Genomic DNA, 19,423 nt, shown 5'->3' with positions numbered 1-19,423 from the left:
TTTTATACGTACGTATTATGACATGTGATGTTATGAGAAATTATTTTTAGAATTTTGTGCCAAAAAGTACTAAAATCTAATAAGAATAAGATTGCTTATTCATTGTACAAACTAATTACTAAAACAAGTCTACTGATTCTGTTCATCCCCAAAATTGAACTGGAAATTCTTCCTCAGTCCTTCCACAATAAAATGTATTTTTATTAAAGCCAAAACCGAAATATGAGCATAGATGTAGTTTACCACGACTTAACTGTAGGTAATTTAAAATAAAATTTTATGACAGGACGCAAGCAGCACCAAGCTAAACTATCCGATATCGGTAGGGTGACTTGCTGCATTTTATATGGTAAGATACGATACGACCGATAACGTCAAGTCACGTGTGCGAACAAGAGTTGAATTCCTCGTCAGTTCATCTCAATTGTAACCGTCATCATAACAGGATATTAGAGTTAAAAAAAGCTAATGAGTGACATGGTTATAAATAATGTTCAAGTGCACGAAACCCTAATTAACTTTGGAACTGAATGTTGTAACTTTTATAACCAATAATATATTTAAAGGGAGTGGTGGGGAGATGAACACCAATCGACCTGTTAATATCTAACCAGCATATCTTATAAACCCAACTGATTAGTTGAAGAAACAAGTGGCCCAGGAACTTATGAAGACAACTTTGGTTAATTTTCATCTCAGCAACCAACAATATCTTTCAGTATTCTAGTGTTGTATCAATATCAGATATTATCTACAGATCAGTCAGGTACAGTCTATGCAAGTTTACTGCACATTTTTATTTTATTTTCTATTTAATTAAAGAATAGATTCTCGAAATACTATGAATAACAGTTGGGATTTAGCTTTTAATTTCCCTCTCACTGATTTTAATGTATTAGAATAATATAAGAGTATGCTTACTATAAAGTTTCAATCAGTTATAAAATAAAAAAATATAGGAGTAGACATCTAGAATGAACAAATTTTCAATATTTTTTAATGTTACTTAAAAAGTGCAATTTTTAGTCATAGACTTATGAGCAAATTATTTTATGATAGCAAAGAATTTTAGTTTGCGACAAGCAAACTAAAATTCACAATTTTAGTAATGTCAACGCAGTAAGAATGACGGTTTAAAACTGCCTCATCTCCAATGGTTGGAGATTCAATATGCATAATAAAAACACTGGTATTCATGACTAAGAAATCAGTATTTATCTGTTATGTTTTGTTCTATATAATTTCTGTGTTTATCATGTCAAATCCCAATTATAAAACACTATTAGGGAAGGCCATGGAACCTTGGATTTCTCATTTCTCTGTACCACACATTAGTTGAGATTTTTTAAAATTTACATGTAAAATGCAATTTTCAAATAATGAAACTATAAAGTAATGGTAAGTGACAAGTTTATGTATTATGAATACCAAACAAACCAAATTCATACCTGATGGTAAGTAGTAACCATAGCCTATATACATGAAAGGAACCACAGATACAAATATACCATTTACAATGATTTAGCCACTTTCAAATATTGTACTAATAATGACAAACATAAATTTATTACACATATTTAAATTCTTGTAAAGTATATTGTAACAAATATTTTATTATAGATGGAGCAGTAGCTCTGATTGAACTGACACTAGAGTATAAAAGGCACACACACATATTCAGTTAGTCATAAACCTCATTAGGACATGACCTATCCCTGTGGTATGTATACTATCAACAACAATATCACATTGTCAGAACTCCGCATATTGTATACATTTATTAAGTACATATATTAAATAATACATTTACTATTGTAATGGGGAAATTTAAATAATTAAGTGGTAGCAAATCACAATGCATAATATTATGCAGTACTTATATAATTAAATTTATATATCAAGGAATTATGAACATGTATTCATAATTCTGGTACCCTGAACATACAATAAGATAACCAAGGTTTTATTATTACAAACCTGATTGATATGAAAGAATTTGAATGAATCATATGAATGACTCAGTTCAATTGGGTTTACTAATCTTATTTGGTGTTATTTTAACAGTTTTGTAATATTATAAAATAAAACTTAAAACTATAATATAGTCAACTTTTTTCAATTTTGAGTATATTATTAAAAGTTTAATATAATTTATTACTCTTTTATATTACTATTATAGAGCCATGATCATTGCATCTAATATTGATATAATCTTTTAATCAAAACAAACAAATCTATAACAATTCATTTCATAAATTTATTATTTATTTTATAAAGCAGTTACCAGGTGTTTGGTTAAATTTGAAGTGAACGCACTACCTTGATCTTGACTCTGTTCATTTATACAAAACCGAGCTATTTGTGTTACTGAACATCTGGTCACCATTATTTTTATGATGAATTTATATATTTTTAGACAACTATTTACTGTAGGAATTAATTTTTGACTTCTTCTATACTTTATAAGTTATTGAATACACATTTATAAAACAAATGCATCCTATCATTTTTGGTTAATACTATACTATATATTATTATTATATTGAGACTTTTAGTAATATTATTTTTTAGTTGATTTTATATTCTAGTATGTTCAACAAAGACAAACATAATTACTGTTGTTTTTACCATTTAATGACACTTCTTGTACTTATTTTACTTCATAACAAGTAATTCTGTATTTTTTCATAATACTTAAGCTATGACACATAGTCCTTCAGCTCCATTAGCCACAGTTGTGACATATAATAGGTGGATATATATTTTTTAAACTTTATTATATTTAAAAGAGAATTTGGGTCCCCACAGACAGGTTATATATACCACATACTTAAACCTATAAATTTCAACTGGAAAAAGATTCTAGCTATCTTAATTGTTCCATAACTGATACATATTGTTTATACATGCCAGCATACTAATTAGCTTGAACAGGAGAAAGTCAAAGGCATTATGATATAATGTAGTACACACAATTTCTACAACATTCCATATTCTGGAATATAAATAGGCATATCAATAGAAAAAATATTTAATTTAAAATTGTAAGGTCACTAAACAACGTTTGAAAACGTTCGAAGGGTGCGGCCATGCGCCGACATTACATATCATTCCCGTACCTAGTAGTAACAGCTTTATGTCTTTGGAAGCCTGGATGCCATCCTCTTTCAGGTTCCTCTCGATCTGACGGCTGCGGGCAATAGCCGCGCGTTCCTCTGCCGACTGGGCGCACCCCATGTCGGCAATTGTCCCTGTTCCTTGACCGCCGGCCGCCCCGACTCCCCAGCCGGGCGCGCTCTCACCGCTCCCTCTGCATGCGCTCCACACGCGTCCTGCCGCTCCGGACCGACCGGAGCCACCCTACACAATGTTAACACCCAACACAGTAACCTAACTGTTACCACTCAACACTATACGAATGTACCAGCAACACACTCTTTAAAGAAACAACAATCACACGGATAATTCCTTCCAATTTATACGACATCCAACACTAAAGACACGTAACGACAGCGCGAATTTTAATTGATTTTACCGATCGGTTCAAATACAAGATAATGGCGGCCGGATGACAAGCGCCAACTCCGCTCCATGACGGCGACCGCGCCCCGCTCGACTGACATTCGGCAACACTCGGCTCTCTTCGTTCGGGCTCGCTCACACATGCGTGAAATGGATTCACACACGAAAGAGAACAAACTAATGAAACACATTGAACTTACGGCAGTTTAGTTACAATTTAATTTAATTTTGGTGTATAATACAATATAAAAAATATACAGTATTATAACAAATTACCAATAATTAAGACTATTTTAATTTTAATTCGCAATTAATAGACTTATTTTCTTCATTCTGTCGTTGTCTCGCTCAGCTCGATCTCTTTCATCTTTCTTAAATAGGAATAGGGTTAGTTATTATTGGGGTTCCGTCGGTGAAGTAGGTAGATAGGTATGAACAAAACGTTGTTAATACTGTATATCGATTTTATGCATTTTATTAATGGTTTTTGATTTATCATATAATAATTTAGACAATTCACACAAGCTTAGCAGAGCTGTGTTATGGATGCTAGACAACTGATACAAATATTTAGATTTTTTTGTAAATCCGTATATACATAGAAAGAAAATGCCCCGATTTATTCAAATAATCATAGACATAATTACAAATTTATGCATCATTCAAGAAAGTAAACCTGCGACCATCGCAAGAAAAACGAAGAATTAAACTGCTAAATGTCATCTAGGCCATCAAACCCGTTAAAATATATATACATATATCTTTATGCTATAAAAAATATAATTTTAGTAGATCATTTCACGATCTGAGTATGAGCGGTAGATTAGTCAATGATCATTTAGTTTGTAAGGATGAATCCCTGCCGATGGCGATTTTTAACAAAAGATAGGTACTTAAAAATATATGTAAATAGTAATTGTGCAAAATAGTTTTTATCATAACAAGTTTCATAAGTAACAAAGTAATTTAGAATGTAACATATGTATTGCTATTCCAACAAAGTAAGGCACATAATATACTATAAGACCTATCTAAATAGTGCGGTCAGAGAGACAAATACACAAAGTCATTGCAAATATTAGTGAGTGATAAATAGAACAATTATGCATTAATTTCTAAAATGTTGAAAATAAGACCACCATTTTTTTTGGTCTACTCTTACAGCTCTATCTTATTTTCAACTAAGCAGATTTCTTCCAATATGCATTAAACAACTGATATTCTTCAGCTGCCTACTGCAGGGCAGATCCCAATTATACTGGAGGTGATTTTCAGTCCTTCTCTTCTAGTTGTTACCTGTTACCCCACGTATGTCGTCGTTCGACAATTACAGAGTTCATCCCAAACCACGTTTTCCGATTCACAGTCAGCGCTCAAGGGGGGAAAGACCTGATCTCTTTCCACTGATGCCCCGCCAGCGTAATCATTAGCGAAGACGGACGCACCATTCCATTATCATACATTAAAAAAGACTTCGCTTTAAAACATATTTACTATCACGGCTCCCTCAGTCTGCGATAGATATGAGCCACTGCTACTTCATTTTGCAAATTTATTGGGGTATGTCAGCGAACTTAGTTTTCTGGCGAGTTATTTAGTTTTTTTTTAGAGAAAATCACAGCCCAGCGCTTTTCGTAGCTCAATGAGCGACTTTGACTTAGTAGACCTATTGTATCCACGTTTACACCTCGACATACGGCACCGTATGCAACTGATTGATATACTTAGATATATTTTGTATGTACGTAAGTACAATATATTTTAGAAACACCTATATACTGTAATATATTCATAAACACTCTTGTGAATTTTAAATTATTTGTACTTTACAAACCCCGGCACAAAAAATTTTGGAAATTATTTAAATTTCTAGTAACGTTGGTTCTAGGTCTTTTGTTTTCCTTATCATGTAGGTAGGTATTCCTTGTATGATAAAAATATTAACTCGCTCAAAAAATATACACTCTACTCTACTCACCAACTCGTTACGATCATAATGTAGGAATCTAAGTAAATAACCCTATAATTTCTGTGGCTGCATAGGCTCTTTTTTGTTACTATTTTCTATAGTTTTTCTGTTCAGCTCTGTTTTTTTTTGTGGGCGATGACTTCTAATTCTTTTTTGTAGGAGGCGACGTGATAATTGCTGTGTGTCCACGCTTTTTAGCAACATGAGAGGATTTCCTTAGGAAGCCTTAACTTTTCTCTTTATAACCCATTTTTCATCCAAAATCGCTTGAACTCTTCGCTTCCCGCATGGATTCTTTGGACCACGACCGACGACGTTAGTCGTAGAACCATTCTAAAAAGACAAACTCACAAAAAACGAACTCATTTTTCGGAAAACAAACCAGAACAAAATTATTCTCTTCAGTTACCTCATCTTGCCTGCAGAGCCCTTTTATATAAAAAAATAACTAAAAACGAAACAGTCAATATTATTTAAGGAACACAATGCCTACTTTTTTATAGATTAGTTTAAGCATCAATCACAACAACACCCCACCAGCTAACGTTATTTAACAAACCACAGTCACGTGTCAAGCCAGAAGAAAATGTGATAAACAACTTGCAATAAAACACTTATTCTGCATTTTTTTTGACAATGTGCACTTGTGAACCACTAAACACCCGGCGACTGATAAGTCTCGTGGTGGCGCGTCGCACGATGATTGAAAGAGCGTGATTGACAATTTGAACTGTAAATTTTGATGGGTACCCCGTCTTACCACCATCTCCCCTATGTAAAAATTTTGGAAATACATGACCTAAATGCGGACGAGTTAATTAGAATTGAGCTATTTTAATAGAGATGCTATTAATCTTCGTTTTTTTTTCTATGTACACAATCTTGATAAATCTGCAGCAAAATTGGGAGCTCAGTGTCACTTGGGGTATTAGCGCCTAGTATGTAATATTATGTTATCTGTGCGCCTGGTCTTATATTTTATACACGAGTTTTCTTACAATATACGTATCTCTTATAATATTATCCATGAATATTCAAATTTTTTGATATGTCTATTAGGGACACTTCTGTAGATATCGTGCATGCAGGAAGCAAACTTAACTCTAAACTATTAGAAAAGAATTAACAGTGTAAAGTGGACCTTGGTTATCCAATAAATGTTCACTCTTTAGGCGTTATACAAATGTACTTATTGTATTAGAGAAATTTATTTTCTTACAATGGTTTTGAAGTAAAGGGATTACTGTAAAGGGATAATACAGGAAATGTCTAAAAACAAAGAACATAGGAAATATAATCCTGAAAATGATAGAATGGAAGGAAAGTACAAATTGTTATCTAGTATCGTTGCATACAGTACCAAGATAAAGGCAATAAAGTCGTAGATCCACAAAACACCAATATCCTAGCGGACGTAGGTCCCAAAAATGTGAAGGTAAATCCAGAGATTGAATTTTTTTGTATCATTATTTAAAAAACCAGAGAATATAAAAAATGTAATGATATTAAGTAGCAGTCTATAGAGAGACCCATCGTAAACAATGGGCAAAGGATGATTTAAATTATTTAGAAAACTATTAGAAGGAAAGGACAATGTTGGTATTGTTTACTAAAAAGCAGCATTTTTATTTAATTGTAAATGTTTTCATTATAGAAGACAAGAAAAGATAAATAACTGCGGTGAACCACAGCACTGAACTAAGACTCCATTAGTTCCAATAGGTATCTGTTATATGTATTGCGGCGGTGCCGGTACAGTTGCGTGAATTCCATTTTAGAATTTGAAAAGGTCTCTGATTTAATGTAAATGTAAAGAAGAGTGGTCACTAAATAAAGATCAATGTATTAATCAATGGTTCACGTTCTTTTTATATGTGTTTCTTTGTTAGCGTTAATTTTTTACATTTTATAATTTCCTTGCATTTTCATTGCATTATTATTAGATGACATCAGAAACTTGTGCGTAAAAATTAAAGTTTCCAGTTATAATATTTTTAATTATAATAAACATCAAATGAATTCAATTAATTGAATAGTCATTTATAAGTGCCGGCTCGACACGAGCGTCGTACAAAGCTGTAGTCGATAGAGCTCGTAACGAGGTGCGCGCGCATCCATTGCAACTAGAAAGAGATAGAGGAAACCTCAATTACCAAGCAGCAGCAGCTTTATATCCTTGGCAGCCTGGATGCCATCCTCCTTTAGGTTCTTCTCGATTTGCTTGCTGCGCGCGATGGCGGCACGCTCCTCGGCGGACGAGGCGCAGCCCATGGCGATGGCGCGCACGGCCTGGCTCGCTACGCGCGGCAGCGCCGTGCCCCTCGCATGCTCGCGGCCCGTCGTCGCGCAGTCACGCGCAGCTGGCGCCGCGCACGCGCTAGTTCGCGCACGCGTCTTTTGCCGCGGGTGCTCCGCCGGTCTGCTGTACGCGTGCAGCTCACGGTGGTCGCAACTCGGCGCGGTGGACCTTGCACAAACGAGATGCGAACTGGTCAAGGTGGCGCCGCGGCGTGGGCCCGCGAACGAATGACGGATCGCGCAGGAGCGTCGCGACGCCGCCAGTGCGCATGCTTCCCTGCCGCCTCCGGACGCCGCCACCACTACCAGCCGCCCAGTGCCTCCCTGACACACTAATTACTCCCTACGTCAGCCTTGTTTCTTTTCTCTCGAGCCTATTCAAGTTCATGAGAACGTGTTGGCAAAAATAACTAAAATATACATATACCTAATAACATTATCCTTAAAACAATTAAAATATAATTTCAAAGTCAATTGACATACCATTAATTTCATATGCAACTAATCCATTCTGTGGCAATTCTTCTAAAATTCTAAATAAAACGAGTGTCTACAAAATGTAGATACCTCGTTTATTTATAATATAGTACAATACGTATAGTTTATCAAGTTTTATAAATTAATGCGTATGGTATTGATGAAAGTACTAGACAATGCATATGACCTAAAAAACAGAAATTTAACTATTTCTTGTCCAGGGTATATATATGTAAAAACTACATGATCGATCAATGCCTTTTAATGCTTTAATAGAATAGAAAATCATTTATTCAAACTTAATTTAAGCACTTTTGAATAGTCAACAATTTTTTTAATCTACCGCTTATTCGGAAAGCTGTCTCATCACAAGAAGAATAAGCAAGAAACTTGTGTGTTGCTGCTTTAAACAATCCTTGCAAGTTCACATTTTACAAGTCGAAACGTGTGAATACAAACTACCAACCAGCACTAATTCATTTAGGCTCAAATATAAAAACACAATAAGATTAAATCAGTCGTAGTGATAAGAGCAGACAAGTCCCTACAAGCAGCACTCGTCCACGAGTATGACTCATCGTCAGCCATCACTGTGCTCGACCATATTTTAGGGAGCCCAATGACCCGGCCCACCACGACGCCACATGTCTGGACATTTTAGTAAGCATGACTACTCATTCCACTCGATCTCGTCATAGTAAAATAAATAAATAAATAAAAATAATTTTGAGCCATCCTCTCTGTTGAAATTGGGATGTTTTTTAATTTCAATCGCCTCCCGCACCATTCGTGGGTAATAGTGGCGATCAGTAGAGAGGACCTTAGGCGCATGTAGTTCAGTCCAGTGATTTGTGCCAGCGTTCAGTAGATGATCGGCAATCGCTGATTTGTGTGGTTTTTTTAAATGATGATAATGGAATGGTGCACCCGCCTGCGCTAACGGTTTACGCTGGCGGGGCACCAGTGGAGGATGATAAGATGAACATGAAGTCAGATCAGTTAGCCCAACGTGACAAATTCACCGGGAATGTATCACGATGGTTTCCAGGGGGAACCGCGTGGAGGTCGATCTGACATGGTACATTGTTAGCAATGGGATCATTAGTCCACATTACTGACAATCCCCTTCCCCCCTGATTTGTGTGGTTTTTTTTGTATATGATAATGGAATGGTGCATCCGCCTGCGCTAACGGTTTACGCTGGCGGGGCACCAGTGGAGGGTGATAATACGAGCATGAGGTCAGGTCAGTTAGCCCATCGTGACAAATTCACCAGGAATTTAACACGATGGTTTCCAGGGGGAACCGCGTGGAGGTCAACCTGATATGGTACATTGCTAGTAATGGGTTCATTAGTCCACATTACTAACAATCCCATTTCCCCCCTGATTTGTGTGGTTGTCGACAACCACACAAATCCCACGAATGGTCCGGGAGGCGATTGAAATTAAAAAACATCCCAATTTCAACAGAGAGGATGGGTCAAAATTATCATCTGCGTGGAATCCAGTCATAAATAAATTCAAGCAATGTTCAGTAGCATCAATAGTCAATAAGTGTACGGATACCGTGAGTGCTGTGTGTGTTCAATTTCCATAAAAACTTTCATCCCCCATTTTATTTTATTCTACCCCAGCCCCCTTAAGGATAAAAAATTTACAAACTCTGAATGTCATATTTATTCGTATTTAAACAACAACCTAAAAATATGTTTCAAGCTTCTAGCTTTAAAAATGACGATTCATCCATACAACCTTGCACCTACCCCCTTTCAACCCTCTTACAATTTACTCTCCCCTCTGGGTGTAAGGCCGGTAGATTCAAAAATCGTATTGGACAATAAATCTATTAATTTTGTTGACGATACTGTATTTCTAGGTATCACATTAGATTCCAAGTTGCAATGGGGTGCTCATATTACTAAATTGGCGAGTCGACTTAGTTCTGCCGCTTACGCGTAAGAAGAATTAGACAATTAACAGACGTGGCAACGGCTAAAACTTGTCTATTTTAGCTATTTCCATAGCATTATGTCGTATGGTATTTTGTTATGGGGCAAAGCAGCTGATATAAATACAATATTTACTTTACAAAAGAGGGCCATTCGCTCCATTTATGGTATGGGTTCCATGTATGGTATGGTATGGGAGTCATTGCGAGAGTGTTTTAAGGAATCAAATATCCTCACCGTTATAATCTCAATACATTTGTGTTATGATAAATATCATCTATGCCAGAAGGAATATAGACAGTTTCAAAAAAGTTAGTGATTGCACTAATAAAAGCTTACGTAACAATAACAAACTGATTTTACCTAAATGTCGTTTGGCTACAGTTAGTAATTCGTTTTATGTGTGTTGCGTAAGGTTTTACAATAAAATACAATAGTCTGTTATAAATCTGCCAGAAAAAGATTTAAATGTCAAATAAAACAGTTCCTTTGCAAAAAAGCTTACTATAAAATTGAAGAATTCGTTAAAGATAATAATGTTTTTATAGAAAAACTTTAAATCTATAGCACTGACAATATTATCTGATTACATTAATAATGATTGCGTAGCTACTTCTATGTTGATTATCGCATGCCTCTTACTTGTTATACTGTAATTATTTATATAAAAAAAACATTTATTAAAAAGAGCAACACACAACAGTTTCTTGCTCATTCTTCTTGTGATGAATCTGCATTCCGATATGAGTGGTAGAATCAAAATATGACTATTCAAAAGTGCTTGTAATGAGTTTATTTGAATAAAGATTATTTCTATTTCTATTTCTATTTCAATCCTTTTTTCGCATTCAAAAGTAGCCTATGTCCTTTCTCTGGGTGTAGACTAATTGTGTACCAAATTTCATTTAAATCGGTTAAGTAGTTTTGGCGTGTAAGGCGTGTAAGGGTACAATTTTTTCAAACTTTGAAGTTCATATATATTTATATTTAATAAACTGCCTCAAAAATTAGTTTCAAGCTTCCACCTTCAAAATGACGAATTTACATAAAAACTTGCATCCCCTATTTTATTAAACCCCCTTAGGAGTAAAATTATTACAACCTTTGAAAGTCATATTTATTTATATTTAATCAACAGCCTCAAAAATAAGTTTTAGCTTCTAGCTTCAAAAATAACAATTCTTCCATACAATCTTTCATCCCCATTTTCAACCCCTTGCAACCCTTTACGTGAAAGCGAGACAGACAGACAGACAGACAGAGTTACTTTCGCATTTATAATATTAGTAAGGAAGTCAGGATGTGATCTAGCACACCACCTTACTTCCGATTGTCGCAGGTTCGATTACTCGCGCGGCACAAACATCTGAATTTATGAGTATGATTGTTTGTATCTTACCTGATATCATACATGAAAGTGTTTGAGAAAATGCTAGAGAGACGCTTGCGAGGGGAGTATGATATTTCACAAAATCAATTCGGTTTTATGTCTGGTCGAGGGATAATATTTTACCCTGAGCCGACGAATGGCTACGTCCATGCTACCATGAATAATATGTTAAGTTCAAACGGTTGTTATAAATGATCTCCATATAAAATTTCAAATTATATCTAAACTTTTCGACGACGTGAAAGAAAATGCGTCGAGCTAAGCTTCACGCAGCTACATGCATGCGTAGTACGTAGCACGTGCCAGTGTCGTTGTATACTTTAATTTTCATCTTGTTCAATATATTTTGATGATCAACAAAGTCAAGTTCAAGAAAGCACTAAATATATTTCTCATCCAAATAGGGAAGATAATTGTATTAATAATAGTGAACCTAATAGATTCAATAGTCCTAATAAGACAGAAGGGAAAAGGAGTAAAAGAATTGTAAAACCACCTAAGTGGTCTAAAGATTATTATTTTGATTTTGATTAGTAATATGGTATCTTTATAATTATATCAATAATTTTAATTAAGTAAATATGTAAACAATTATGTTTTATAATCCTTAAAAGCAAAGGGGATGTGTAATGTAATGTGTTAGTGATCAATAAGTATACAGGCCTTAAACATTGTGTGTACTGCTTATAATCGTAATGACGTTTTTCGAATAACTTTAGGTTTAACTGTTTACAGACGTCGAATTAGGTCTCTGGTCTGTTAGCTTTTAACCGCGAAATATTAAAAAGTTAAATTCTCCTATCGTATATATATATAGTTACTGATATAAGCAAAAAATATTTTAATAATATTAATAATTTTTCAATTAAATATCAGTTGTTATTTCAAACAATACTTACAATAAGAATTTCACGTTACGAAACGCTTTAGAATATCGCTGTATACACTTGGACTAAGTAACAAAAAGTATTAACTAACATTAAAGTTTTAAAGGTTTTTCAAATTTATAAGTTGGCAATCCGGGTCATATTTTTAAATTGTAATTGTAATCTGTGATTATTTTATATTATTATCTATATGTCTATTATAGCTGTATGGGCTTAAACTCTTTGCCTTTTCTATAAATTGTTGTTGTTTTAAAGTTCATCCATTTTGGACAGGCGAAGAGCATTGCCCATACTGCCTAGTCAGTAGTTACATTAATCTTCTTTATATAAATCGTTTTATGTGTTTCGTAGAATATCCGGGCTATTCTTGACTGCTTCAGTCAAGTTATTTCTTAAGTAGAATGTCTGAAATAATTTTCTTCAGTAATCCATATAATTGGTCATAATATGTAATTAAGATTTTAAGCATCCATTTTCATGTTTCATTATCTTAGCCAGAGGTACATCTCAGAGTCAAATGTTATTATATAATTCTAATCGAAGGACATATAATTACAACAAAATAAAATATTTACAAAACCTATATAAAAAACTATATGTATATTAAAAATACAATTATTCATATTTCGCCAACAGAACTGAGTACAAAATTATATAGAGACGGATAAACATTTTGATTAGTTAGTAGATCTTCCATGGAACGCGGGACAAGTTCTGCCTTATTGTAGATTTGAATAAGATCATCTATCAGTACAAGGCGCTGAATACTGAAAGACGAGCAAGTGAAGAAAAGATATTTTTTGGGTTTGATCTTCTCCACATTGACAATATTTTCATAGAGGTGTGTTTGCTATTTTTAGCCGGAATAGATGAGAATTAAGACGACAGTGTCCATAAAACTAAAAAATAAACAATGTCATGATTTATTCTTTAAGTAATCTGTACTGTACTTGTTTGCTCTGTAGTTCTTGCCGCTATTCAAAGCAGATAATACTAAATAAAAATACCTATATGTCAGATAGATTTCGCCGCTCTCTTCCTCTACGCGCTCTCTTTAAAACTCTCGTGTCGTTCATTAGTTCGATACAAAATTTTGCTCACTAATCGTATTTGTACATATTAATTTGAGTAATGGATTCAGAAGATGAAATTGAAGATAATCCCCAGTATAAAGGTGTACCAGGTACGATAATTCTTATCAATGCTTTTAATGATTCAAACTTGACATCTTTGGCTCATGTTGTAACATGTCGAGTAGTGAAGCAATATTTACGTTCATCCAAAAATAACTGTATTGGTGTTTGTTATTACGGGCTGAAGAATGATAAGGCGTCAAGTTTAAACATACAAGATGTAGTCGAGATATTTCCTCTTACTGTACCTACTGTGAATGATTTCGAGAAACTTCAAAAAGCAGATATATCCACTTACGAACAAGCCACCGAACTGAAAATATCTGACGCTTTGAAGTTGTGCAATAAAATGTTCACCGACTGCAAAAAGCAGCTTTTATCGAGAACAATTGTTATTCTAACTAAACTTGATATTCCACCTACAAAATCTGATCAGAAACCTAGTTGTAGTAGAGCTGTTGATTTAGCCAGTTCTAACGTTGAAATAAAAATTATTAATATCGCTGAAGAAAATTATAATGTAGATCCATTTTATGAAAAATTTCTTATTGATGCTAATGGTGGAAAAGATATTGTTTTGCCTTCACCAGTCAATGATTGTGAAGCAATAGAAAAATTAATACATCAGCAATCACATCGCCACTTAGCTGTTGCACAACTGACTTTTTCTATTGGAGAAGGGTTTGATATTGGAGTGGGAGTGTACAAATTGCTGGTGCAAAATTCTTATATGAAATCAACCAACTTAGCCAGAGATAAAAACACTGTTGTTACTACTGTAAACAAAACAATGAAGGTACCAATAGAACCAATTGCAACATGTTCACATCAAATGGATATTGATGAAGAACAACCAAAAACAGAAGTGCCTCTGTTGAAATCTGAAATTATTTATTATCAGGAATATGATAAGGAAAGAATAAATTTTACAGATGATGAAAAAAAAAGTATGACTAATCCATTTGGTCCACCAATGATGAAACTACTAGGCTTCAAACCTGCTAACCTTTTGTGTAAAGAAAAGTGGTTTTTAAAACCTGGTTATTTCTTATATCCTAATGAAGAAATCATAGAAGGTTCTACAATAGCTTTCAAAGCATTGTATCAAGCTTGTATAGAAATGTCTGTGGTGGCTATATGTATTTTATGCACAAGGGTGAACTCGAGACCTAACATTGTAGCATTATCTCCTTGTTCTAATCCTCTTGGTCTTAATGTAGAAATAGGTTTTAATGTAATCCATATACCATATATTGAAAGTATTCGAAACCTTCCAGTTCCAGATAATACTGTAGAAGAAATATTAGATGAACATAAATCTGCAATGATAAATATATTGAACTGTCTTAAATTTGAATATAAGGCGGACATGTTCGAAAATCCCAAATTGCAAACACAGTACAGAAATATTGAAGCAGTAGCTTTATCAGAAGAAAATGTTGAACCATTTAAAGACACAACAAAACCTAATCCTGAAAAGTTTCAAACAATACGTGGAGATTTGTTTGAGGAGTTGTTTGGTCCATTTGGTGCAGTTAACTTAAAACGGTCAGTACCAAGAAATCAAGATCATAATGCAAAGAAACAAAAATTAGAAGATATTGATAATAAGACACTGCTGGAAAGGTTTGAAGATAAAAAAGTTAATACCTACACAAAGCCGCAGCTAATAAATATATTAAATTCTATGAGTATTCCAGACATAGGTTCTATACACAAATTAAACAAAAATGAGCTAGTTGCTCTGGTATATAAACATTATACTAATTCTTCATAATTATTGTTATGAATAGTGAGATTACAGCCTAAACAGTAATTGAAATTTGGCATAAAAAATGTTATTTTTTTTTTTATTTTAGAAATAATGATTGTAGTATAACACATTGAGCGCTTCAAAAACCTTAGCATCTAAGTCACTTTCTCATTGTTTCTTTTTGCATACAGGGTGCACTTTTGTATATGGATTATAAGTTTTTAATTTTTAGAAACCATGTCAATTATTCATTTACAACTAATTTAAAATCTTTATTTGAAATGAGGTGTAATATTTGTGGCACTGTAATGAGTCATTATTTTCATTAAATGTTAAATGACTAGGGAATGTGCTGCCCATACTGGAAAGAGGTAAACATACATGACACATCCCAGGAATGGCAAATATATATTATACTGTATCTTATGTTATGTATAATACATGTAGTACATTAATGTTATCTAATCTGACCTGCAGCCTTATAGAGTGCCTGAAAGAGTTTACTTTATTACTGTTATATATTATTAAAAGTTATATTTGTATTCATACTGTGTAATAAACATAAATTAAGTTTTTATTTTTGTATTTTAAAACTATTGAAAGTTTTAAGTAAGGGTTAAGACAACAAAATAATAATTAATTTTATATGCCTTGTTTTATTGTATGTAATGCAAGAAATAATACCCATTTAGATAAATAACTATTTATTACTATTATTTATATATACAATGACCCATCTGCAGGTCCCAAATGATGTATTCCAATTAATAGAGCATCTACTAGTGTCCATACTCCTAAACCGCCAAAGCTAAATAATTTTCCAATGCCTTCTTGCCAATGTCCCAAATAAAACCGGTCTGCACCAAAACCTCCTAGTGTAAGTGCCAAGAGCAAGGCAGTGCCCCACCTTGTACCTGCAGTCCAAGAGCAACGAATTTTCTTTAAGAACTTTCGCCTCCCTAAACAAATGATGTCATCAGACACTGTGCAGTTTGTCCTAGAACAAAAAAGTAATTGTTACATACAGTGATAATGCGGTTTTTTTTTGTTACATATAGTGGGGTATATTAGTTAGATAACTAAAATAGGTAATATTAATTAATCTGTTATATACATAAATATATTCCTATCTCACATTATATTGAAGACTTATGAGGAATAATGAGTCTATAAATTATTAGACAGTGAATAAAGTAATTGCTACTAGTCACATTTTTTCTAAAGGATGTAACAAATTTATTATCGTCTAGATCCTACATTTAGAAAGGAAAAGTTTTGATTTTAAGTTTATTCTAAATTTGCAATTAAACTACTATTAATAATTTGACTACTTTCTATTATTAATAAACTATCTAAAATATATATGCCTACTAAAATATGGTAAGGATGATTATATGTAAAATAATAATAACAAATATTTAATAAGGAACTATATAATTACTATTTCAATAGTTACTAACAAGTAGAAGTTGAGAGGAGATGCCAATGAGTTGCAATTTGCTTTTTGATCACAACGATGTTCCCATCTCTCAGTTTGGTAACAAAAGCGACAAATTGCTGTCCTATTGAATGTTTTGGAGCCCTGAAACAAAATTCAATCAAGAAACTATAAAATAATGCTCAGAATTAAACTTTTTAATTATATACTGAAACTAGTGTTTAAAAGTAACAGGACTTAAATATAACAATAAAACTTTAAAATGTTATCCAAACTAATAACATAAAACGGAAAACATGTCTGTTTAGGCAGATATATCATTATTCATTGTATTAGGTTGTTCGGAAAGTAATTTCGTTTTTTCATAACTTAGGATTTAATTGTATTTTTTGCAGTCAACTTCACACTTAAGCCATATAATTTTTATATGCTTTGAGAGCTCATATAGCAAGGCTTGTGTCTGAAAAAGTACAATTAATGCTATGCAGTAGGTTTTGGTTGGTAGGTACCCTTTTAAATATGGAGAGGAATAAGCAGCATTTTGGACATTTCTTACTGTTCTACTACAGAAAGGGCAAAAATGCTGTTCAACCCAGAAAGAAATTGACCGATGTGTGTGGAGAAGGTGTGTTAACAGTATGCCAGTGCCAGAACTGGTTCGCTTAAATAAAAAATAGTAAGATATGTCGAAGATGCTGCTCCAAAAACCAAAACTACTGTGTAGAATGAATTATAATTTTTCACGCACAAGCCTTGCTATATGAGCTCTCAAAGCATATAAAAATTATATGGCTTAAGTGTGAAGTTGAGTGCAAAAAATATAATTAAATCCTAAGTTAGGAAAAAACTAAATTACTTTCCGAACAACCTAATAGTTTTATATTACTTAAACAGTATTATCTTTTCATGAAAAGCTAATACTAAACAGCTGTATGAACCATACTAAAAATATATCTGTATGTAAATTGTATTATGACTGAAAGGAGGTACAAGTTTGTCCAAAGCCTCACAGTTTGCTAATTATCATCAATAATAATAGACACTTACACTGCACATAACTTTTGGTTTCACAGTACAATTGTAATTGTAAAATTCTCCATATCGGCAATCTATACTTCTATCGCAAGATATACAGGGATAAAGCAATGAAGAACATAATGAAATATTGCCTTTATCTGCATATGGGCAACTTTTGAGATATTCTTCTTCAACTTCATTAAAAGTAACTCCTTTATCGGACGTGTCCTCTTTTACTTTCTTCTCTTTGCTTTGAATATCCATGTTATTATTTGCTATAAGAAATAATTTAGATCTAATTATAATGAATACACAATACAATTTAAATTTATTAAACATTTATTTAATTGCTTACCCATGTCCGTAATATGTATTGTATTAAAAATAACCAAAATAACTAAAACTAAACAATCTTTAATAGATATTCTTAAAGGTAATAATCTCGGCATCCTGAAAACTAACTATAACATTTTGTATTCGTTTTATTATTATATACTAAGATACTTTTGATTTTTTGGAATAGAATACATTACAGAAAGACATATATTTTATATTATGTGCGGAGTAACTATATTTAGTATTTACTTGTTTTTTAAGTAAATTGAATCGAAATTTGTTTTATTCCCACCCATAAACTAATCGCGTATTATGAATTTATGACAAATCAAAATAACATTTTATTGCCACAATTGACATATAGTATATGACATGACAGCTAAGAGTCCATGAGCTGAGATAATAAAAGTTGCCAAGCTTAAAATATTTTGTTTTTATCAAAGGTATATATGTGTATATCGTTTTATGTGAGTGAAATGACATAATTTTTCAGCCTATTTATTGGTAAGAGTGCTACACATACTGCACCACTAACAACGTGTTAACTTTGCTCGCGGTAGGAGTTTTTTATACTACGATGTTGGTAAACAAGCATACGGTCCATCTAATGGTAAACGGTTAAGTACCTATAAACCGAAACTTTTTAGTTGTTAGTTGCTTATTAACTGAACCCCACGTGTGCCACGTGTGCCGTCCCGTAATAAACTATTATATAAATAGGTATATTAAATACCATACTCGAAAACCCCATGTTGTAGTCTATAGGGAAGTAGTTAATTATAGTTGTAGTAGTTCCTCATTGTAGTTAATTCCATAATTTAAGAGTACCTCCTGCATTGCTATTCTGATATATGACATTGCCTGTGTATTATATAACTTCACTACACTCCCCACCCTGGTTCTGATCTATAAGGTAACAGTCAGACAGACATAAAAAATAACATACAGATACAGGCTGCTAAAGGATGTGTTTCTTTATAAAAAAATATCATCAGGGTAAGACTACTTTGCTAGTTACATAATATTTTAGACTGCTGCCCCACCTTGAGCCCATGGCTGGCTACGCCCATGTCTTACCTTCACATGAAACACATTATAGAAAGTAAGCTGCCATGCGACTGATATAGGCGAGACACGAAGAGGACTTTTACAGCCTACCTCGATAAGTATTTTGACGACCATTATAAATAATCCTTTCGTAACTGTTACATAAGAAGCTATATGCAAAGACAGGAATTAAGAGTCACGTTGA

At 33.4% G+C, this 19,423-nt stretch overlaps 3 protein-coding genes across 4 annotated transcripts in view; 1 reads left to right on the top strand and 2 right to left on the bottom strand.

Annotated features, from left to right (window-relative positions):
• Positions 1-8,002, bottom strand: part of LOC131853857 (guanine nucleotide-binding protein G(o) subunit alpha) — a 46,836-nt gene extending 38,834 nt beyond the window's left edge. Inside the window, exon 1 of one of the 2 annotated variants that reach the window (XM_059204921.1) lies at positions 7,645-8,002. In XM_059204921.1, the coding sequence (XP_059060904.1) occupies positions 7,645-7,762 (118 nt within the window). In that variant the 5' untranslated portion in view covers positions 7,763-8,002. Of the gene's footprint in view, positions 1-3,119; positions 3,606-7,644 lie in introns of those variants that run through there. The other variant, XM_059204920.1, reaches the window with a different exon arrangement.
• A 5,479-nt stretch (positions 8,003-13,481) lies between these two features.
• On the top strand, positions 13,482-15,508 carry LOC131853795 (X-ray repair cross-complementing protein 6). The gene has a single exon (XM_059204835.1). It carries the CDS (start codon positions 13,626-13,628, stop codon positions 15,402-15,404), a length of 1,779 nt encoding a protein of 592 aa, XP_059060818.1. The 5' UTR covers positions 13,482-13,625; the 3' UTR covers positions 15,405-15,508.
• A 576-nt stretch (positions 15,509-16,084) lies between these two features.
• Positions 16,085-18,507, bottom strand: LOC131853825 (TM2 domain-containing protein almondex). The gene is made up of 4 exons (XM_059204879.1): positions 18,191-18,507; positions 17,866-18,110; positions 16,841-16,962; positions 16,085-16,377 (listed from the first exon to the last, which is right to left on the bottom strand). The coding sequence occupies exons 1-4, from the start codon at positions 18,282-18,284 to the stop codon at positions 16,098-16,100; spliced, it is 741 nt and encodes a 246-aa protein (XP_059060862.1). The 5' UTR covers positions 18,285-18,507; the 3' UTR covers positions 16,085-16,097.
• Positions 18,508-19,423: the final 916 nt, after the last annotated feature.

Source organism: Achroia grisella, unplaced genomic scaffold, assembly GCF_030625045.1.
Source record: "Achroia grisella isolate CSIRO2021 unplaced genomic scaffold, CSIRO_AGI_Agris_v1 utg906, whole genome shotgun sequence".
Classification (NCBI taxonomy): domain Eukaryota; kingdom Metazoa; phylum Arthropoda; class Insecta; order Lepidoptera; family Pyralidae; genus Achroia; species Achroia grisella.
This window is presented reverse-complemented; position numbering and strand designations above follow the sequence as displayed.